This window comes from Pipra filicauda, unplaced genomic scaffold (assembly GCF_003945595.2).
Source record: "Pipra filicauda isolate LSUMZ 115617 unplaced genomic scaffold, ASM394559v2 scaffold187_size1440530_pilon, whole genome shotgun sequence".
Lineage (NCBI taxonomy): Eukaryota > Metazoa > Chordata > Aves > Passeriformes > Pipridae > Pipra > Pipra filicauda.
In genome coordinates, this window is record NW_024104295.1 from 880,591 (window position 1) to 903,237 (window position 22,647).

Below are 22,647 nucleotides of genomic sequence, written 5' to 3' on the forward strand. Positions count from 1 at the left end.
CTGTTGGCCATTCCTTTGTGTGTCCTTAGCAATGAGAAAACACAAGGTGCAAACCAGTACTGGATGTTGTGGTAAGAGTGTCTATACCCTTCAAGGGTTTGCATCCCCAGAGGGCTGGCTGTTTGATGTGTTCTACCACCCCACCTGCCCTTTGTAGCACAGCTGCCCTGAGGTCAGTGTGCTCTGCACATCTGCAGCCTGTCAGAGAAACCAATGACTTGGGCTAGTTACAAGCCTGTTCCTATGCTATGAGTGTCCAGCATTCTCACCTCCCCTTGTTCAGGGGAGGTGTTGGTTTTTTAGACTGTGTTGTCAGATTTAAAGATGCCACAGTTGAGGTTTCTGGCTCTGTTTACTCCATTCGTTTACATATATTTGCTTGTAATGCGAAAGTCTTGCTTAAATGTTATGTCCACTTTTTCTTTTGCCAGTGAGCTGGAGGCATTTGTTGAAGACCTGAAGAAGGATTCTGCTGCTTCCAGCAAGACAGTTACACTGAAAGATGTTGAAGATGGAGCCTTTCTTTTGCGTCAAGTGGGAGAAGCTGTTGCTACTCTGAAAGGTGTGTACTTTTCCTTTTTACTTGTGTTTCTTTTCTTTTAACCACAGTGGATGAGACCAGTTTTGCCTTTGATCTGGGGGCATTAACTTTTACTTCCAAAAAGATTTGAAGTTGGGATTAGGGAGCTTGCTGCATGGCCCCTGGAGAGAGGTAGATGCTTGACTGATTGACATTCACCCAATCATCCATTACTCCCCAGGGCTTTTATCATTCCCTCTTTGGCTTCACAGTTGTTTTCTTTGCAGGAGAGTTCCCAACATTGCAGAATAAAATGCGTGCGATCCTCCGAATTGAGGTAGAAGCTGTGAGGTTCCTGAAGGAAGAGCCACACAAGCTAGACAGCTTGCTGAAACGTGTGCGCAGCATGACCGATATCCTTACCATACTCAGGAGGTGAGGGGTTTTTTTTCCTTCATACCTAAAGAATTTCCTCAAGCAAGGCTGGAACAGCTTTTGGGTTTGTGTCCTCTCCCCAGGCAATTCTTAGAAATTCAACTTGCTTGCAGTATTTATAAATTATTCCTAGAGCCCTCTCAAGGGAAATCAAATTAACCTTTCCTGTGCTCTGTGCAGTGTTTCTGTTCTGACCAACAGCCTCAGTCATTGAAATCTTACAATTGAAACTAGTTCCCTCTCAACTCAGCGCTTCCAGGTTTGGGAAGTACTTGGATGAGAAAACTTAGAGAGTGCAACAGTCCCATATGTGAACTAATTAACTCTAGGCATTTACAGCTTTTTAAGCTAACTGAAATATTCTCTGACACTGAAACATGCATCCCCTAAAATGTAACAGTAAGAAATTAAACAAGAAAAGAGTCTAAGGGGTAAAGGTATCCTAAACCTTCTAAAAGAAAGAAATTATTTACAGTACACTTCTGAATTAATGCAAATTCTTTATTCTCGTCTTTACAAGGAAGATGCATGAGAGAAAGCTGAAATATTAGATAAAACTTATGTCCACTAAGTGCCAGTGTTTAGCTGTGTTTGTCACAATATATGAGCAGTAAATGACTGCTGATTTATATGACTCAGTAGGCATTGAATTTAGTTCCTACTCAGAACTGTTGTTGGTGGTGGTCTCAATTTTACATCAGTTACAAGAAAATGTAAATCCTAAGACTATTGTCACTACCATTATTCTAAGGATTGTAGGGTTGTCATCGTTTCCATGTATCCTGGAGCATATGTAAAATGGATTTGCCAGTACTGGCAGATGGATCAAATGGGTTATGTAACAGGTCTTCTAAGAGCCATTACTTATTTTTTCCATGCAGATAAACATCTATATCCTTTCACATTAGTTTCCTTTTCTTAAAAATTACTACAGTTATTTCCTGTCTTGTCCTGCTTGGAAAGAAAAATAGAACAATAAGTTATGCATGCCAAGGTTTTACCGAAAGTCATTTTTTGTAGCAAAATTACATACTAAGCTTCATAAAGTCTGTTTCAGTAATGGAAAAACTGATGGCATTTGATGGCTCTCTACACTCGGAAGCTCACTCATTTCACAGCTAGATGCCAGAAATAGTTGCCTCTTTACATCCTCAGCTCATCCTACCCCACATTCTTGACAGACAAGACCTTTGTGGAGTATCATTTGATACAGAACCTTCATTTGAAGGCTCTGTTTTGGCAATGTGCCAGACTACTACCTCACATTATGTGTAACTTCACCTTTCTGTGCCAATAGTACAGGAACATCTTTTAGCTAGATACAGAGTACAACATTTAAGTCAACTGATTTCTATTCTTTATTCTCTATTTTCTATTCTAAAAATCAACCCACTGTAACTCATGGTTTGGTCAAAAAGTGCCAGTACATCAGCAAAGGTTTGTAAACATTTTAAAAGGCAGAACTATCCAAATTAAGACTGGCCTCTTCAAAATTCTGAGCCCCTGCCTCTGAGAGAAAACTGTAAAATCACGTGACTGAGAGCATCAGGAAGAAAACCCACCAGTTTGGTCATTTTGATATAGGCGCGTTTTCCTTGCAAGAGTTTATTGTTATGTACTGTTCACGACTCACCTGTATGTTAACCGTGTGCCACGCTGTTGTGTTCAATTTGGCTGGGCAGACATGTTACAGAAGGACTGCTGAGGGGTGTGGATCCATCCCAAGCCGTGCAATCCTCAGCTATGGAAAAGTCCACTGCAGCTGACACTCTGAAAAACCAGGAGGAGCACAAGCCTGCCCAGGGACATGCACAGCAAAATCTCACAGCAGTCACATCAGAGTCCCAGGTGTCATCAGTCAAGTCAGAAGTCATCCCCTTCTCAACAATGACTGTCCATCACGTGCAGAGCTCGCCAGTTGTCATCCATCAGTCTCAGCACTCATCAGCCCTGGTCAACCATGCCCAGGGCTCACCCACTGCAGGCACTCACAGCGAAGGTGTGCCAGGTCACCTCTCAGCCACCCCGCCAGCCCCCCTGCAAGAGCCCACAACAGGATCCCAGCCCACACAAGCCACACCAGCACCACAGGTCTCTGTCAATGGCACCACCATGCAAAGTCTTTTCATTGAGGAAATTCACAGTGCAAGTACCAGAAACCGAGCTGTATCAATTGAGGTACGGTGTATTCTACTCAACCAGTTGTCCTCTCTTTGGGTCTGAGTTCCCTATCTCGCTGCAGGTGGGATTTTTCAAATGCATTCTGGGGATTTATTGCCTAAGCCCTAACTACACTGTACTTCTGAAGATACCCTCTGATTTTGTCCCTGCTCATTGCAGAGGGACTAGAAGACTTGTAAAGGTCCCTTACAACCCAAACTATTCTAAGATTCTGTGATTTGAAATGCAACAGGAAAATTACATGTAACCAAAATGAGTAACGCTGTTTTTTAAATTGCCTCTATTTAGAAAAAAAAAATAGATTTCTATTTTAGAATACCTTAATTTTGAGCAATAGCATATAATTCTCTGGCAACACTTGCATCCGTGGATTTCATTCACTTTTTAAATCTCCATATTCCGTATTATGGAGAAGTAAAAGTGAAAGAGTGTGAAATTCCAGTGGTTTCACACAGAGATATTGAGAAAACCCACAGGTGAACTGTTGTGTCTTACTGCAGACATGCACTTTAATCACCAGTGTAAGGCCTCTGTTCCTTTAGTGAGCAGTGGCCACTGTGTGTTTGTGCCATATCTAACACAATGGATGTCAGAACCAGTGTGCAGTTAGTGTTAATGTATTTCCTCTAGTTGCTGACTAGAACAGAAAGAATCTATCCATATTGACCTATAATGTTTACAAATGGTTTTTATTTTTAAATAAGTGATCAAAATGGAAGTCAGATAAATAAACAGATGCTTTACTGGTTTTGTTTAGAAAGCTGAAAAGAAGTGGGAAGAAAAAAGACAAAACCTTGATCACTATAATGGAAAGGAATTTGAAAAGCTCTTAGAAGAGGCCCAGGCCAATATAATGAAGTCAATTCCTAATCTGGAGATGCCTCCTCAGTCAGCAGCCCTGCCTAAAGGGGATGCAGCAGAAAAGCTAGAAGTCTCAGGTAAGGTTTTCTAGAGTAAATGGCACTAAAGAATTGCATATCTGGAAAAGAGAGGTTATTTTTCTGACTTTCTAGAATGGTTTCAATTTACAGATTTTTGTGATCTTGGGGAAGGACAAAGCAATCTCTGAATACACAAAAATCTGCTTTTAAAAGCAAGAATAATTTGCTATGTGTAGGTAGAACAGCAGTAAAAACTGGCAATTGCAAGCAGGAAGATCCAGATTAGGTTTTAGGAAAAAAACTCATAACAAAAAGGACTGCATGAAGCAATGAGGAGGATGCAAGGTCCCTGTGATTGGAGAGAATGGCTTAGACTAGCATTGATCAAGAATAAGTAGAGCTACTCTGTGGTAGCCAAGGTGATGGGATGTCCTTCCAGTCCTATTTCTTTCACAATTCAACATACAAATCCATGTCTGAATTTCTTCACAATTCAAGGAGCAAAGAAGATGCCTCAGACAAACGCTGGATTTATCCCATTAGCCAAACATGAATCAGCTGTGAAATTCTTATCCAGCTACTTAAGCAATACTACATCTAGCTCTACTACTACGTCTGTCTCTGACAGAGGCAATGGGAGATACTGTCTGTGGGGAACTGCTTTCTGCAGTCTGCTAGTAGTCTCCCAGTAACCCAGCAACTGATTTTAGAGGGAATATTTCCTCCTTTTCATATCCATTATGAAACTTTGACACAGTAATTCCTCTGTACCTGCTTATACAATTTGCATCCCCGCAGCTGTGGCAGCAAACTCTGTCTTGTGAAGGAGCTTTCCTTCATCTGTTTTAAACTGATCATGTACCGGTTTCACCAAGCTCCCCATAGTTCTGATATTCTGCAATTTGGCAAAAAACAGCTCTGCATTCCCTTTATAAAATCATGAAATCATGGAGGCAGTGGATAAACCTTTATCGTATCCTGGAGCTCCCAGCCTGCGCCACAGACTTCAGACTGCAAACTTGCAGCTTTTCTGGTCCCTCCGTCCAGACCAGCTGCTCCCTCCCCAGGCTAGATTCTGTTGTCCTTCTCTAACTCCACCATGTCCTTCTGGAGCTGTGGAGGTCAGAGCTGCATGCTGCACTCAAGGTGTTGGCATACCAACCTTGTAAATAGCTGAAAAACAATGCCCTGGGGTTTGTGTGGACAAATTCATGTAGAATTTGGGAGGAGTGTTTTCAGATCCAGCATTTTGTTCTGGGTGCACCCTTGACACTGCCAAGTTGTGCCTTCTTGGATGTTTCACAACATACATGTTTAAAATAAATTCTGTTGAACCTCCCAAAATAATTTTAGAATCCTGGCACCATTCAGTGAGGTTACTGGCTATCAACACAATTAGCTTGTATAATGTGTGGCATAAATAGAAAAAGTGCAAAAAAAGTACCAAATGAGTGCAGTGAGCTGTGACATCTTAAAAAGTGCAAGGGACAGTAACTGAGAAGTTTTGTAACTTGCATAGTTAACTTCTAGAATACAGTTTTGCACAGTGTGCAGCCAGCAGATTTAAGAAGAAATTTGATGAGATTGAGACATTTGCCTTCTGTTGTGCATAATGAATCCTGTAATAGTAACATGAATACAGGAACAGCAAAACTTTTCCTTAATATCTGATTAAATATCTCATATACCACTCAACTCTTCTGTGATTCAGGATGAAAAGTTCCATATCAGTCTGCTGTAGATTAGAAAACTGAGCACTGTAAGAAAAGACAGACCACCTATTTACCAATATAATGCATAAGAAATTTTGGCCATAAATTAGCAGAGCCCTCCTTTAGCTCAATTGCAGAACCCAGACAGATCATGTTGCCAGATTATGTTGTCTCAGCCATTCTCCACACAGAACCTCTCCCAGTGAAGAAAACCTTTTTTTTGCTCTGCAAAGCACAAAGCAAAGTAAAATTACACACTTTGCACAGTCTTTCAGAGGACTGTAAATGTTTCTTTAGTGTCTTAACTCTAACACATCTTTGTATCAACATTGTTCAATGAAAAATTTGGGGAGTATTTCTAGCATGTACATTAGAAATTGGGCTCCTTCATCTCTCTTTGTGCCTTCATATATGAGAATGCCCTGATTTTTGCAAGTGCTGAGTGATCAGTAGCACTTTTTCATTAAAGATAGTTTATCTGACTGTCTCAAGGCAGGTATTATTATTTTGAAATTTTTTGGATTTATTTTGGTACAAGTAGAAGTCTGTATGGTGGAAGAAATAAATTCCAGTCTATCTGTGCCTGGTGAAGAATGCTGCAGTTTAGTGAAACAGCTGGCAACAAACAACTCCCATTTTGTTCACAGAAGTGCTGAGCCCTTTGGCATCAAAGATAGGGTTCCATAAAGGGTAGGGTTTGTTCATGGGCAGTCTCAGGCTCAGTGAATTGAACTTATTCAGTTACTTATTCAGTTACTCCTCCCTCTTTAAATATGCCAGAATGCAGCCATGGGACAGGGGGAAAGTATCAGAATAAGGTCTTTCACTCAATTTTTTTCCTCCCAAGTTTTTTTCTTTCCCATTTATATTGGAGAAATATAATTTTTTAGTAAATAAAGCTTCAAAGGTGGATTTCTATTTTACGTCTTGCCCAGTGTCACTGTACTGACTGTGAGCAAACCCCATCACCACCTCTCCTTAATGACTCCAGGTAAGGGATGTGAAGGGAATTAGCCTCGATAACCTGTGCACATGCCACACTCACTGACAATTTCTTTTGCCTGTATTCCTCCTTTTTATCTCTCATTTTGAAGATGGAGATGGATGAGTGTCTCAGAGATGTGAATGATGGTAGGAATCATGCTCTCTTTGTGTCTTCCATGTCTCTCATCCAGTCTTACTCTCATTAAGTGGGAGAAAAACTTGGACATTCTTGCAGTCAGAGCCACTACCAGTTTGAGAGTAATGGGTCATGCCTATTAAAAGGAGCGCAAGGATTTGCAAAGGTCCTACATCATAGTCTGCTAAACAGCATCTTTTACAGCAGCAGATCTTACTTTGGACTGGTAGGACTACATCTGATGTAATTAAAAACTAAGTGGTGTGTATTGACCAAGGAAGTGGTCAAATGTGAAGTGCATCTGGAAATTCCTGCAATCCTGCAAGTGAGTGCCAGATAACCAGGGAGGGATATAATACAACAGAACATTTCATTAAGCTTAAACAGCTTCAAAGAACATTTGAGCTAAGAAGGGAACAAAGATGAGGCTGGGTCAGACAAGGGCTCTGTCCAGCCCCAGTGGCCAGCTGGAGCATTGGAGGAGCCTGACACAGCCCCAGGAGTGTGCAGTTGGGCAATTACTTGCCCAGAGGGAACACTTAGCCCTAAACAGCTGGGTAATCCCAAAAGCAGGAGGTTTTATCTTTCTGGATTGTATTTATTCCAGCTGTTTATATAACACTGAGTAGCTGCAGAAAGGTCATTCTTTTGCTCTTGTAAATGAACATTGTAAACGGCAGTGTGAAAATGGTGGCTTTTGCCATGTATTATGCCTGTGAGCAGGAGCATATAGGGGCAGGTCACGAGCAGGGTAATGCTGCTTCTGAAAAAAGTGCTGTCCAGAGACAGTGGGGAGGAGGAAGTGGCAGCTGGTGGGGAAGCATAGTCAGGGGGAATGCCAGTTTCAGAAACTGGTCTTCTCTTGGAAGACTCTCCTCAGATAGCAAGGGCTGGTTCTGCTCAGCCTTTGTGTGTGGTATTTGAATCTTCTTGGGTAAGAAAAATGTATATAGGGCTCTTATATGGTAATTCAAGGGCAAAACTGTGCATTCCTGGAATAGTAGTAAATAAAGTGAAAATAAATGCCTTTCCAGTTGAGGCAGATATGCAAATACTGTTTTCCTCTCCTTCACCTATGCTTACTTTGTGCTGCTCTGTTTACCTGCAGAAGAACTTCCTGATGGAGAACAGGATAATGACAAGCTGACCAAGTCTCCACCTCCTCCACCTCCACGGCGCAGTTACCTGCCAGGGTCAGGACTAACCACGACGAGATCGGGAGATGTTGTCTATACAGCCAGAAAAGAGGCTGCTGCTGTCAAGGTTTGATGATTCATACTCTAGGCAGTCAGACTGTTGATGAGTGGTTGGCAGAGAGACAGGCCACAGGCTTGGGCCTATGAAATAATGTTGAGACAGAGCTATGTCCTGGAGAGCTACTGAGACTGCTTACCAGGATACACTTCTCTTAGGCCAAATGAACAAGTAGGATTTGACTAGTTCTGTTTACAGGAGTCTTGCTGCTCGTATTTCCTAGCAATGTAGAAGGCAAGTTACAGGCTGTTTTCCTTTAGAATGGTAAGAAGATTAAAAATAAAAAAAAAAAAGCATGCTTTAGACAGATGGGGACGATCAGCTCAGATTTCAGCGTTGTTACAGAAATGTTGCAAATTAGTTTCTTTGGGCTTCTTTTCCCCATCTGTTCTGTTCTCTGAAGGAAGTGGAGGGAAGTCCAAGTTAGGAAGCTTTTAAATCCGTGAACATGCAACATCATCAGCAATATTGGTTGCTTTTGAACTGATGAAGTAGCAGGAAGAAGGATGTTGCAATAGGGGAGTTGCAGTAGTGTTGAATTTTCAGTGTTTGCTTTGCATCAGGAGGGCTCAACTATATCATCTGTCTGTGCTTTCTTATCCACTTGTAGGAATGCAGTGAGGATGCTGGGCAAATAGCACAATCCAAAGCCCCTAAAGAGGATCAGGCATTGTCTCGGAGCACAGGACATGCTATAGCATCAGCTGCAAAAGATGAAGAGGAAGAGGAAGGAGATAAAATAATGGCTGAATTACAGGTATGCCTTTTGGGTTGCACATGAAGACACCTGTGCCTGGTATAATTTCTAGGGCCTCAGCACAATTTCTAGCTCAGAACATGAAGGAAAGTAGGTCTGCCAGTCTCACCCAGTCCCACGTTGTTGCACTGAGTGGTACACTTTTTGGAAGCACCACCCAAATTTTGTTCAAGAGGTCTGAAGCTGAGAGAGTGATCAAGAATGTACTAGTTGCCACTGGAGCAGCCTGCAAAGGTAGATGGGACAAGTAAAATATTGGTGTGCATTTGGTGTCGTTGTCCCTGGCCTAGTATTGCTCACCTAGTACCAGAATGACAAAGTGCTGAGAGCTTTGTTAACTTCAGTGGGAACAGAGAATGTGGGCTCTGCTTCTGGTGGGCTGTGCTCACTTGTTCTGTGCTATGGTTCGAAGTTTCCTGGAGTGTTTGAGCACTGAGACATTGCCTATTCCCCATTGTGTAACTGGTACATTACTCTGCTAGTGGCATAGAAGTAGTGCTCTCTTGCTGGTCCTTCACTTAACATCACATAGGCCAATTTACTTCAGTGATGGCCATGCTGCTGTAAAAGCCAACTATTCCAGCTGCCATCAGTGAGCTCCAGCTTCCCAGGGGAACCTGCTGTCCTCTTCCATGCCCACATGAGGAAAGGAGATGTGGGTCAGCTTAACTGGCTATAATTTCTGACAGTGTGTTTCAGAGCACTGTCACGGCATGAGATGATTCCTGCTGTCCACCTGCCAAAAGGTGGGTTTGGTGCTGCCCAGGGAGCACTTGCAGCACAGGAGACATGGGCATTAAGCAGTAACTGTTATGTATGATGGGTGCCCCTTTGCTCTCTTCTCACCCACCAGTGCTTCAGAGAGCTGCTTTGCAGGGACCAACTGCTAATGACCAGCGTGACAGGAGAGCTGGGGACAGGGAAACTGTCACATCATCTCCTGTCTCTGGGAAAGCAGCCTGTCTGCCTTGCAACTGGTGACAGTGAAGTGGAGGTCAAGGTCTGGAAAGGGGGGCTGAGAGGAGCCAAGGAGGAGAAATAGGCGTGGTTGCTCAGCAGGGGGATGTGTGTTTAAATGATAGTTTTGGGGACTAGAAATACTCACTTTAAAGTGATACCAAACACCAGGTATATTTTAGAAGGTTAACAGAGTACCATGTTTTAGAAAGGGCAAATTTCTTGATCTAGAAGCTACAGGCTCATTAGTTTGATATCAGTCATAGGTAGAAAAAATGGAAAATTATGTATGAGATTCAATCAGTGAAGAGCTAAAGGACAGATATAAACAGTTACGCAGTAAATACAATGCAGTGGAGCACAGATCTGTCAAAGCAAACAACACTCTTTGATCAGGTAACAGGTTTAACTGCTTAAACTGAATTGTATACCTATACACATTTTTGATCAAACATGATACAACATTCTGATAAAAATATCATACCTCAGAGTATACCAGAAAAACCCTATCATAGGACAATTGAATTGACTGGGGTTGAAAGCCCTGCCCTTGGTGCAGGTGTTTATAGGCAAGTCCCGTAGGGATCAGCTACAGGCCTAGTGTCACTCTGTACTTTCATCAAGAACCTAGAAATACATTTAAAATGATGATAGCAGTCACTTAATGGTCATGTGGACTATAAAGTCCGCATGAAGAACAACAACATATAGTCCAGGCCACAACTGCCTGGACAATGTCTTGAAAAAAACCCAGGATTTGCAGTAGGAAGTTGACAGGAGCTCCCAGGTCAGTGCTGTTGCTATGAAATTGTGTCTGCTTTAGATGTAGATGTGAGAACAGAGAGTATTTTCGTCTCTGTGTACAGGATCAGCGAGATCAACACTGGGCTGCTGCACCCATAGCTAAGTATCCATGTGTCCCTCATTTGAAAAGACCGTTAAGAATATGAAGGTTTAGAAGAGTACAATGTGAAGATTTTTAATATAGCAGAAAAAGACATAATAATAAGCAGCTGCTGTAGCACAAAATGTATTTGGAGATTGTTACAGATATTTCAGAGCAAAGTAGATAAATTAACAGATTACCAAAGGGAAATAGTGGCTCCTTTGTCACTTGAAACCTGAAGGACTTTGAGGATGCCTGACTCAAACCTACATCACTGGTCTCACAAATAGGTAATCTATTTGTGGGGAAAAGTCCATATCCTGTATTATGAGGAGCAACACTATTTTTTCTATTAGTTTCATGTTATCTTAGGTACTCTGGTCTATAAACACAAATGGGATGTGGTGAAAAAAACAGAAGAAACTCTACATCCTGATTTTTTCACTGTATTTTTTTAATTATTCTTTCTTTTCTGATTTGCATAAACATGCAGTACATATTAGGATTACAGTCTTTAAAGAACAGGCCTGATTCTAATTGTAATCAGGGCTCTTCATTTCATGAGTTACCAGGAATTAAATAATTTCCCTAATACATGGTATAAAAATAAAATCTTTCTGCACATCATGGTGTGTCTGACTCCTGTAAGCACTTCTCCCTCTTCGCTTTGGCTGGCAGAGATGTCCTGCCTGTACATCTCACTTGAAGGTGTGCTATGCCAGTAGAGGCCTGCAGAAATTCCAGGGATGCACATTTGCAGCCAGCACTGCACAGTGATAGTGGCAGTGATAGTTTTGCTCCTCCAGATCTAGGAGCCAATTGCATAGAGAAACTCAAAGGAAATGGAGGGAGGATAGCGAGATAAAGGGATAAAAAGTCCAGGCCATGCCTTGGGGTACACATGGTGGAAGGCCAGTGGTCCACAATGTCCATATGTTTGGGACTGTCACTGTCTGGTGCGTTAATGACGACTGTGGTGCAGACACATCTCCATGGCTAAAGTTTTAATAACGGTTTGTGTGGGGAGAAGTGGAGTTATGTAAGTCTTGCATGACTACCAGCCACTAGGAAGTAGGTACTGTCACAAGCCAAAGTTTGTCATGGGCTTCCTACTTAAATTTGGATAGTCTGTAACACCTTGGTGTGCCTTCATCTCCCCATCTGCAAAATCAGAAATCAAGCTCATCCTCCTTACAGGGAGCACTGAGGTTGGCATGATGTTAAAGTGCGGTCTTGGCAGACCAGAGCAGATGCCCTGGTTCTCTTAGGCTGATAGTCTAAAATATCTGTTATCTCACAAGCTTGTAGATAACACTGTTGACCTGTGGCTGTTAAAAAAAAATACTCTCTTTGTAGTCAGTCATCTCCAGACGTTTCTGTGTAAAAATTCTTGGTCTCCTGATAACCTGCAGTATTTATTTCCTAGGCTTTCCAGAAGTGCTCTTTTATGGATGTAAACTCAAACAGTCATGCTGAACAGTCCAGAAATGATACACATGTTAAAGACATAAGGCCTGGGACTTTAATGCATCACAAGGAAAAGAAGGTAACAAGTGGCAATTGTAAACATGCCACCCGGTCTTGGCATAACCTTCTTTCCTTCAAAACTAATCTTATATCTCACGTCCTGTTCTTTTTAACACCCACCCACCACTGCCCAGTGGTTTCCTTCCTTTTATCTCAGTATGGTTCAGAAACTCTCACATGGATTACAATAAACTACATTATGTGTCTCATCAGCAATTATACAGTGGTTGCATGAAGTTTTATGATTCTGTAAAATTGAAATTAAAAGAGGATCCGTCAGCTTCTGCCAAAGAGATGTTCTTCTTAGAACATCCATCCTGTACTGCTCTGGCAGTGGATGGTGAAGCATCTCTCCTAAGCTCGATTCTCCTAGAGGGGAATAAATGGTTCCTCTCAGTCTCTAAAACCAATTTAGAGAACTGGTGTATTTTATTTCATTTGTTGGTCCCAGGAATAGTTATTAGATATCCAGGAATCCCATTCAGTTTATTGGTTGACAGAGTCAAGGTGGATAAGCAGAATTTGCCCTTATGCTAAAAGTTAATGTCCAAAATTCACTCTTCAGTTGTGGGACTCAGAAGGAGGTTCCATGTATCTGGGGCTGTATCCAAGCTGGGGTGAATTTCACAGCTGTGTCTGCCCTGGAGTTGGCAATTGAGTTGATTGGTCTTAGCGGGCAGCAAATGAGCAGGATAAGAAAAGGACAAATATTTCTGCCCTTGCTTTTTACGTGAAAGTTGCGTCACTGCTGGGTTTAGGGGGTCATGCAGGCATGACAACTTGTCAGCCAAATGCCAGTCTGTAGTGATGAGGGGTAACAGAGGAGGACACACAGCTCTTCAGCACAACATTTCAACTTTGTCGTGCACTTTGTGTGTAAGGTCAGGGCACTGCACTCAAGGACTTGGCTTGGAGCTGCCCAAACAGCAGTTCTGGTCTAAAGCTGCAAACACCTGGCTGGGGGAGGGTAAATTAGGTCCACGGGTATGAGGGAAAAATTACTTTGTTGTGGAGTGTATGACAGCGTTACAGATTAAAAAAAAAGGTGTGAATTCATCCTCATTACTACTGGAGAGTGAATGAAAAGATCATACTGTTACATGAAATTCTGGGTAACCACTCAGGACACTGCACATCCTGTAACACAAACATTTCTTTGAAAGGTGCTGCCAAGTAGTTGCCATAAGCAGCTATTTATTTGAATAACACAGAGTCCAGGAAATTAAGGCTAATGAGATCTGTTTTTGTAATCTGACATGACAGAGTGTTTATTGACTTTAAATATGGAGCATTATGGTCATGATAAACTCATAGAGGAAATGAACTTAGTTGCAGTTTTATTTTTGTAGTAGAAAGGCAGCAGTTCCTAAAATGAGATATATTGTACAGTGACACCACAAGATGTTGCACTGAGGCTTGGAACTTGCTAAAAAAGATACAGTCAGCATATCCATAGGCAACAAGTACCATTAAATGACTTGGCCTAATTCTAGGAGAGTCTGGCATGTAATGGGACTGGGAGGCACCACTTAGCTAGCTGGGGATCACAACCTGGTGTTTTGTTCCAATGCAGGCTCTCAGCACGAAGTGCAGACAGTGTCAGCCTGCCCATTGATGAACCACTGCCTGTGCTGGTTTGCATGACAGCTCCTCCTTATTTAGAAATATGAGGGATGTCAAGGTATCCATGGAGCAGCTGTTCAGCCTTGTTACTGCTGAACAAGCCTTTGTAGAGGTGAACTGTGATTCTGGTCTGTTGCTGACTTTCTCACTGCTGTGTTTTGATTGTGTGTAAAGTTTTTCTGTGTAAAATCCTCAGACAGTATATAAGAAAATATCACGAGGTGTAGAAACTACGCCTGGTGACCCTCAGAATGCATGGGGAGTGCATGCAATAGCCAACCTGGTGATTTCTGTACCATCACTCATTCATCTCAGTTGGGAGAGCAATGCTCCTGACAGTTCTGTACATCTTGATGCTTATATAAGTATAATCTGTCTTCTGGTGTGTTAGGAGTCAGCTTCTAGTGTCAAGCAATGTCAGCAGTATCGCTTTTGGTTCACTGTCTTCAGGCACTTGAGGCCAAGTTAATTTCATTGCTGGTGAGTTGTCTTCTGACTGTAGGTTTCTCTCGTGCTCTTTCATAGGTATGGTGTCTCTCCTCAGGTCATTCCCTCACCCTGATGATTGGTGTTTATCCTAAGCTGTCACTAGCACTTAAAGCAAGCCCCAGAGAAAAGCCTGGTATTATGAAACAGCATCTTCAGGGGTCCTCACTTGAAAATAAAGAAAAATGTCCCCTTAAATTTGCTTTGCTGGGAATATACTACTTTTGAGCCAGTGGATGACCTCTTTGTGTGGTGTTTGGAGTTCTGGTATAAATGAATATAGTTCAATGTTTCATTCTGCACTTCCACAGGCACTGCAGGGTGCCACTGATAATTTTGAAGGAATACCTTTAAGCTGCAGCAAGGAATTTGCTCAGCCTGTGATGAGATTAACTGTGACGGAGCAGCGCTGCTCAGGTGTGAGCAACATTAGAAGCAGCAAAATGTAACTTGAAAATCGGCTTTTACCAGTATAAAACTTTCTTTCAAGGTGAGCCAGACTCTCGCGTTTGGCTCTCTGGAGAGTGAGCAAGCCATAGCCCTCTGCTGTCAGCCCTTCCACATCAGGCTTTCTTTGATGTGTCCCAGCAGAACGTAATCAGATATTGTGAATCTTTTCAACTTGAATCTTGTAAAAACCTGGGATTTTTTTTAGCTGTAAGCTGAACATGTCGAGGTAGCACTGAGTTGGAAATAAGGTAATTAGTATGCTTTTGCATATTCTGGAGGCCTTGTTAAAACAAGGTAATAACATCCCATCCTGACCACATGCACAGCACAAAGCAGGAATATCATGCACTGTTCCTCCAGAATTTGGAATTTTGCCCCGATGAGAGACAGAAATCAGATGACAACTTCAGACATGTCTCTGCAGCTGTAAATGGAGTGGTGAGTTCACGAGGTCTGCGCTTCCTCTGAGATTAATTTTGGGGAAAAAAAAAAGTCCTGTAAAGGTAAAAGCCCTGAATAACTAAGTAATCCGACTTTCCCCCTTAGGTGTATGGGGCTACAACAGGATCTCCCACAGATAGTGATCATCCTAAAGAGAAGAGGGAAGGGAAAACTGAAGAAGAATTGGGTTCTGATTCATCCAGTACAGCTGACAGTAAAATTGGCTTTTCAATGAATGACAGTCCTACATTTAGCAAGGGTTTGTTTGTAGACAGTACAGACTATTCTAACAAAAACCTTCAGAATAAGAGCACAAACCTGTCTGGTGTCAGTTTGCCAGAGGATGACAGACGAAGAGGGGCTCAAGATATTTTAGGATCCCATATTCCAGCTGTTGAAACTGGAAAACAAAAGCCAAACTACAGACTCTCAAGAGATACTCACCAAGGCCTGCCACAGGGTGAAGCCTTGCAGAGCACAGGCAGGCACATCCCCCTCAGCAGTGTTGCCCCTCTCGTGAGGCACACCCAGGAGGCCACAGGGCCTCAAACTGCCTCGCAGGAGCAAGAAGGTTCTGCGGTGAACTACAATCAGGTTGTGCTAAGACCCAAAGTGTCCAGAAGTAATAGTTTGAACAGCATTGAAGAGATAGACTCTCCAGCTACTTCTCCAAGTGAAGATAGCCCACCCACAGAAAACATAGCCTTCATGATTACCAAAACGGCTGTGCAGGTCCTCTCAAGTGGAGAAGTTCACGATATAGTCAGCCGGAAAGGAGGAGATGTGCAAACAGTGAACATCGATGCGAGGAAGGACATGGCATCAGAGAAAGGTATCCCAGAGAACACAGACAGCGAAGAGCCAGTGGTGTGTCTGGACAAAAAACCTGTCATCATCATTTTTGATGAACCAATGGATATCAGGTCAGCGTATAAGCGGCTTTCTACAATTTTTGAGGAATGTGATGAGGAGTTGGAAAAAATGATGACAGATGAAAAGATAGAAGAGGAAGAGGAGGAGGAAGACAATGAAGCACATGAAGTCTCTGAGAGCCAGAAGGAAGAGTCACCAGTAGTTAATGACAGAAAAGCAACTGCAGAGCATTCAGCAGCTCACAGTCTCCAAGAGCCGTACCTGTTTAACCTTCAATCTGACTCTGCAGAAAGCAGACCTCCTGCAGAAGAGGAAAGCACAAAGACAAATTTGAACAAATACCGTCAGATCTATGGGCTAAACACAGAAGCAAACTCAGACTCTGCCGATCAGTTTGGAAGCAGGCAGGATTCTAAGAAAAAATTCAAGTTTAAATTCCCTAAAAAGCAGCTGGCTGCTCTGACGCAGGCGATACGGACAGGAACCAAGACTGGGAAGAAGACCTTACAGGTTGTGGTCTACGAAGAAGAGGAGGAAGATGGGACCCTGAAGCAACACAAGGAAGCAAAGAGATTTGAAATCACTAGGTCTCAGCCTGAGGAGAGTGACAAAAGTCCTTCTGGGAAGCAAGAGGGACCCTCCGGAGCTGCAGTGCCCCTATCTAGGACTGATGAAATTCGACAGAGTACATACAGGACACTAGACAGCCTTGAGCAGACTATAAAGCAGCTGGAAAACACCATCAGTGAAATGAGTCCAAAACCTATCCCTGAAAACACATACACCTCTGAGGGAAGCACTGTCCCCTTCTCTGCCCAGATAGTACCAGAGACCCCATCCCGAGAGCGTGTAGTGCTGGATGAGAACCTTGCTGGCGTAGAGCCCCCTGCGTCCATCCCAGCCACTTCACGTAAGGTACCTTAGTCCAAGAAATCAAACCTCCAGCTGCTTTCTAAAATCTGCAATAATCACCATTAAACAAGAGGGTCTTGTGATTTGTTTGCTTCCTTTCAGGTGGCTTGTTTGGGCTCCCCACAAGGTGTCTAACAGCTAATGGACCAGTGGTTTTGGGGATTTTTTAATCTCTGCTGCTGATTGGTGATGGGCAAATGCAGGGGAGCTGGGCCGAATAATCTGCTGTGTGAAATGACAAGCGTCACTGACATGAAATCCAGGCTGATCAGTAGCTGAGCAGTTTTCTCCATTTGATTCTGGAAATTAACACCTGCGGTGTGAAGCTCCTGAACTTTCCCTGCATGTAGTACTGTGGCTTTTTTTTTGGCGCATGGTGTGCAGTCCTCTCTTGGAGCACCATGGTACTGATCACACCTTCTCCTTGTCTCCCCTCCTTGCCCCTCCACTCATTTCCACAGGGCTCCAGCGCTGCCTCCCAGACAAGCCGGATGCCAGTCCCCATGACTTCAAAAACTAGACAAGGAAGCATGGAGAAATCCGGCAAACAGCACAAGCTGCAGGATCCACGCCAATACAGACAGGTAGTTTTACCCTAAACCCGGTGTTTGGATGGACATTTCATGTTGTTTGTTTATTTAAACTCCAGTAACTGACTGAGATTATACCAAATATCGGATGCCTGAGGTCTAACTGGACGTCCTGGATCCTGGGGGCATGACAGTACTGATCTTTTCACCATGCTTGTGCATGCATGTCTGCAATAAAACACCTGCTGCTTTTTTTATTTTTCTCTTTTGTTTGTTTGGTTTTGTTTGTTTGTTTTGGGCTTTTTTTCCTTTATAACTGTGGTATTCAGCTGTAATTTTAAGATGTCAACTACATGTTTACTTTCTATTTTGTAAATGTGGTGGTTCCTTAAGAGAACTGGGAATGCTTCTATTCAGAGTGTCTTTACAGGAAGCCTTGGACACTAACCTGTTGGTGTAGAGGTGGCAGTAGGTGCACATTAACTCTCCAGCCAGACATGTCTATTCACATGTTAATAACCCAGCATGGCCCTCGTAGTGACTGGTCTGTAACCCATAGATCACGCCTTCTCACAAAGCTCTGTTGGCTTTCACTCTCTCTATGCACTTTTCGTTGGGCACTTTGGGTTTTCTACCAGGTCCAGTCCACGGCTGCAAGACGTAGCTCAGGCCTTGAACTGTTAATTCTGATTCTCTGCAGGGCTGTTTTCCCAGGTCCTGTTGGTTTATCATGTTACTGGCTTTCTGACAAACTGTCTCCTGCCATCTTTATTTGCAGGCTAATGGAAGTGCTAAGAAAGCTGGTGGGGACTGTAAGGCTACTTCCCCTACCCTACCTGCTTCTAAGATCCCAGCCTTTTCTCCCACTTCTGGGAAAAGCAGCTCAGCACCTGCTTCTAGCGGTGACAGCTCTAACTCTCTTAATCCACCCACTAAAACCTCCATTCCTTCCTCCAACCTTCTCGGTCCTCAGTCAGGTCGCATAACTTACTCTACCTCCCTCATCCCCTCTGTCTCTAACGGCTCCTCCAAGTTTCAGAGCCCCACTTACCCAGGGAAAGGTCACCATCTCTCCTTCTCACTACAGACTCAAAACGGCCGGCCACCCCCTCCTTCCTCCTCTGCCTCCCCCTCCTCCTCTCTCTCCCCCCCTTCACTGAACCAAGGTATGAAGAGCATCAGGACAATCCACACACCTAGTTTCAACAGCTACAAGGCACAGAATGGAAATGCCGGCAAGTCCGCCCCATCCACGGTCAAGGAGCCATCCTAAAGGCTAAGCACGGCACACCTGCCAGGTCACCAAGGCTTTTTGTTCATTTTCTGCAGCCAATATTTTAACCAGGGAATGTAACCATTTAACTATATTGCTGGAGGCTTAATACTAATCACGTGCTAAATATGAATTACTACACTAGATTAGAGTGAAGCTTTTTGGAAAACTGTTGCTGTTGTAGTGATAAAAGAGCATTTTCTTCCTATAGGCAGCACCTCTTACAAAAAGTGTGAAGGTGTGTGAGTGAACTGGACTGCGCGTGCACAGCGGTGTACTGAGCATGGGGAATTGTATGGTTAAAAATTTAGTAAGTTGTTTTGTATAAAGCTATTTTTCATTATGGGGTCTAGAAGTGAACAGAGATATACTAAAGTGTGATTATATTCAATTGTAAAACTGAAACTAAAATATTTTTCTTTTATTTTGGTGTTATTTAGCTTTGTTACAGATTTCTATTTTTGTCAACAAATGTCATGGTTCCTTTCGAGATCTTTTTGCCAAAACATTTTGATACTATTGTAATGTACATTTGAAAGTAGTATGCTGGACAGTAAACCTCTACACAAGAAACAAAACAAGACTGGTCTTATGTGTGTATGAGGCAACTTAAACTATTGCACTGCCATTCAGATTATATTTAAGAATTTGCCAGACAAGGAAAAAATAAATTGTTTTACACATATAGATAGTTGCTGATTACTTTTTTTCTTAGCTAAATCCACCCTTTTTCCTTCAGTTTTATTTTACTGAGACCTGGTAGCCCATTAATGCATTGCATTGTGGATTTTAAAATGTACACTTCAGTACTGTTCTGTATACTGGCAAACTTTTGTACATATCTATAAATATCTATAAATAAAGAAATACTGTATGTGGCTGGGCACATAGAGTAGTTTTACCACACCAAAGTTAATTTTTATGCATGCTTAAAAATATATATGGGGAAGGGTTGAAAAAGATGGATATCAGTTAAATAGGAAAAGAGTGAGAAACTTCCATAGCTCATGATTTTGTAAATAAATTTATTTGTATAACACCATAATGTAATATACAGAACTATGATAAGCAAAGATCTTTACAAAAATAAAGGGCTGCATGCTTATATATTTGTATTTGTATTTTCGGCTGGTCTCAAGTAGCTGCTAAGGTGTTTGCCTGAGAGCATTAAGCCATCAGGAGAAAAGTTGACTTTATTTTCCCTGGATTAAAGCCATCCATAATTAATAATTTTAAAATTAAAGCTCGTTGCTGGAACTCCCAGTTAGAAAACCAGCAAGGAGAGAAAAACCTTTGACTGACTGAGGTATCTTCTTTTCCATCTTTAAGTGTTCTTTGTTACCCCTTGTGAAAAGAAAAGTTTCTTATAAGTGTCATTTCAAGGCTGTGCCCTCAGATGGTGCATCCCATGCAGGCAAATAACTAGAGAATGTAAACATTAGCTTATACCTCACAGACACAACACATGGTCTAGTTCCAGCAGGATCATGCCAAGTGCCATCCCCTTGGCTGCCATAGCAGCAAAGGCCCTGGCGCTTGCAGAGCACGGGAGCTTCAGTGTGGGGCTGAGATGAGCCCAGGACAGGCTGGGTGGCTCCAAAGCCAAAGTGAAGTGTTAGGCACGTTCAGAGTGCCCACACTGAACCACCGGAGTGAAGCCAGTTCTCTTCCAGCCACTGCAGAGCAGCAGTGACTGGTGGCTCCAGAGCCTGGTCTGTTTTCTACTTCCTCACATGCTGAGTACACGACTCCCTTGCTCTGAAGGGAACTCACCTCATCTGATGTCGTAGCTTGTTACCAGGTTCCCCACACAACAGACAGCACACACAGGGAGCACCAGCAGGCCTGATACTACACTCCTCCTTTACAGTACACAGCCAAAATGCAAGCTCAAGCTAAATGATGGGCATAGCAGATTTTGTTCTTAAACTGTTAGTTTGACATTCCCTATGAGCAGGCAGGGTCCCCAATGGCTCTGGCATTGCTCCCACTGCTGCTTCTTCAGGCGAGGGGCTACAGCAGCACATTCTCTGTATTGGGATGAATTTAGACCCAGACCATGGTTGTACAAATAACCAATGACCCTGCACAATCACTGGTGGGCAGTAAGGCCTGTACTCACAGGGAATTATTGCTTGGGGGGGGTGAATGTGGAAATTGCCATCAGGGAGTGAACACAACACCCACTTGAGGCCTCGGCTACACTGCTACCTGCACATCTTCCATGTTTTGTGTACCTGCTCAGTGCTGAGGTGCAGCACCCGCCAGGAAACATCAACAGGCTCATCCAGCACATAACCCACATAATCCCAGCACAGGCAGCGCTGCCGGGACCATCGGGAGTCAGGCAGTGACATTCCCTCGCCATCCTGCTTGTACAGCAATGAAGTTGCCAGGTGTTCACAAATGCAGACAGGAAAGAGCTGTGCACAGGCTGTAGTTCAGGAATGTTTCTGAACACTGGGCAGAGTATTTAGAAAAATCATCAAGTCTGGAAATAAATACCTTGAGCACAGAAGAAATCAGCACCGGCCAGTGATGAGAAAGCCAGGTTTCCCACTGCAAACCAGTTAGGAAGAGCAGTTTTGGTAGAGTTGGCTGCAGCTGGACTTCGGGACAAGAGCCATGGAGCAGGTACCACTGCAACAGGGCTCTGCACTGACAGAGCAGCCCTTGGCCTCACTGCTCTGACACACCAGTAGTGAGGCAGTTCACCACTCCTTTTCAAGATGGAAGGAGCTGGAAGGTGAGCAGGACCTTCCTGCTGCCTGTTGTAGTCTGAGCCAGCCCAGAACTTCAGAGTAAGCCCCATCCCTGTGTGCCAGCTGATTCCTCCTGTGGGAACTGCAGCACAAAGTGACACAGCACAGAGCCCCTGCAGAGGGCAGGACACAGGTAGGAAGCCAGAGCAGAAGAGGGTACATACACAGAGCAAGAAAACGGAGGGATGTGCAGGACATTTCTGCCTAGAAGTGTACAGGGTCAAAATCCATCTGATCCCCACTGAGGGGCAGCTCTTCCATCGTGCTTAAAAACTCACAGGTTCAAGAGCAGGTGGTCAGGGCAGATTTTTACAATCTCATGATTGGGAGCCACAGGTACATGCACCACTTCAACGATGGCAGAATGGCCTGTTAAGCCATTCCCGCTCCCAGCCATGCGTCAGCCAACAGCCTTATTTCCACAGGCTGACACAATTAATGGCTTGATTAGTATGTAAATGAGAATGGTGTATTGACCTGGCTTTGAAAACAAGATCACAGCTTTTTGTAGCAGATGAGGCCACATTTCAAACTCTTTCATCCTGCCTGAACAAAGTGGAGAGATTCTCCTCAGATGCAGCAGAGAGGAATCTGAAACCCTCATGTGCAGCTCAGCAAAGAATTTTCCTTCAGCTCTGCAGCAGCACAAAAGAAGAAGATACTGTCTGAACTGTGGACATGTCTTAATTCCACATTATCAGTCCTGTGAGCAATACTAATAGGGACCTTAACAAGCCCTTTAAAGTCTAAAAAGCAGCCATACAGAACCTTCCAGCTCCCAGAAAATGCAGTTCAGACTAAACCACCCCCACTAAAGCAAGAGCTGCTGTTAGGAACCATTTTAAAAATCCAAACACTATTGCTACCAACACAGTTCATACTTCCATTATTTCCCCTTCAGATCTCAGCCTAGGCCTGTCCCAACTTGCAGCTACAGAGCTCCAAGCAGTCCTCAGACCAGAAGTACTTTCCAAGCCAGTTTGAATCCTTCTGATGATTACAAATTGAGAAACAAAAAATGGACACAAATGGCAATGTTAAGAAGTTCTGCTTAAACATAAAAGCAC

At 43.2% G+C, this 22,647-nt stretch overlaps 1 protein-coding gene across 6 annotated transcripts in view; it reads left to right on the forward strand.

Annotated features, from left to right (window-relative positions):
- Positions 1-19,923, forward strand: part of KIAA1217 (KIAA1217 ortholog) — a 233,054-nt gene extending 213,131 nt beyond the window's left edge. For 3 of the 6 annotated variants that reach the window (XM_027751733.2, XM_039380160.1, XM_027751735.2), the window contains 9 exons: positions 432-562; positions 808-955; positions 2,638-3,133; positions 3,894-4,074; positions 7,958-8,112; positions 8,714-8,860; positions 12,130-12,249; positions 17,477-17,599; positions 18,324-19,923. In XM_027751733.2, coding sequence (XP_027607534.2) covers positions 432-562; positions 808-955; positions 2,638-3,133; positions 3,894-4,074; positions 7,958-8,112; positions 8,714-8,860; positions 12,130-12,249; positions 17,477-17,599; positions 18,324-18,818 — 1,996 coding nt within the window. In that variant the 3' untranslated portion in view covers positions 18,819-19,923. Of the gene's footprint in view, positions 1-431; positions 563-807; positions 956-2,637; positions 3,134-3,893; positions 4,075-7,957; positions 8,113-8,713; positions 8,861-12,129; positions 12,250-15,335; positions 17,019-17,476; positions 17,808-18,323 lie in introns of those variants that run through there. The other 3 variants (XM_027751716.2, XM_027751734.2, XM_039380161.1) reach the window with 3 other exon arrangements.
- Positions 19,924-22,647: the final 2,724 nt, after the last annotated feature.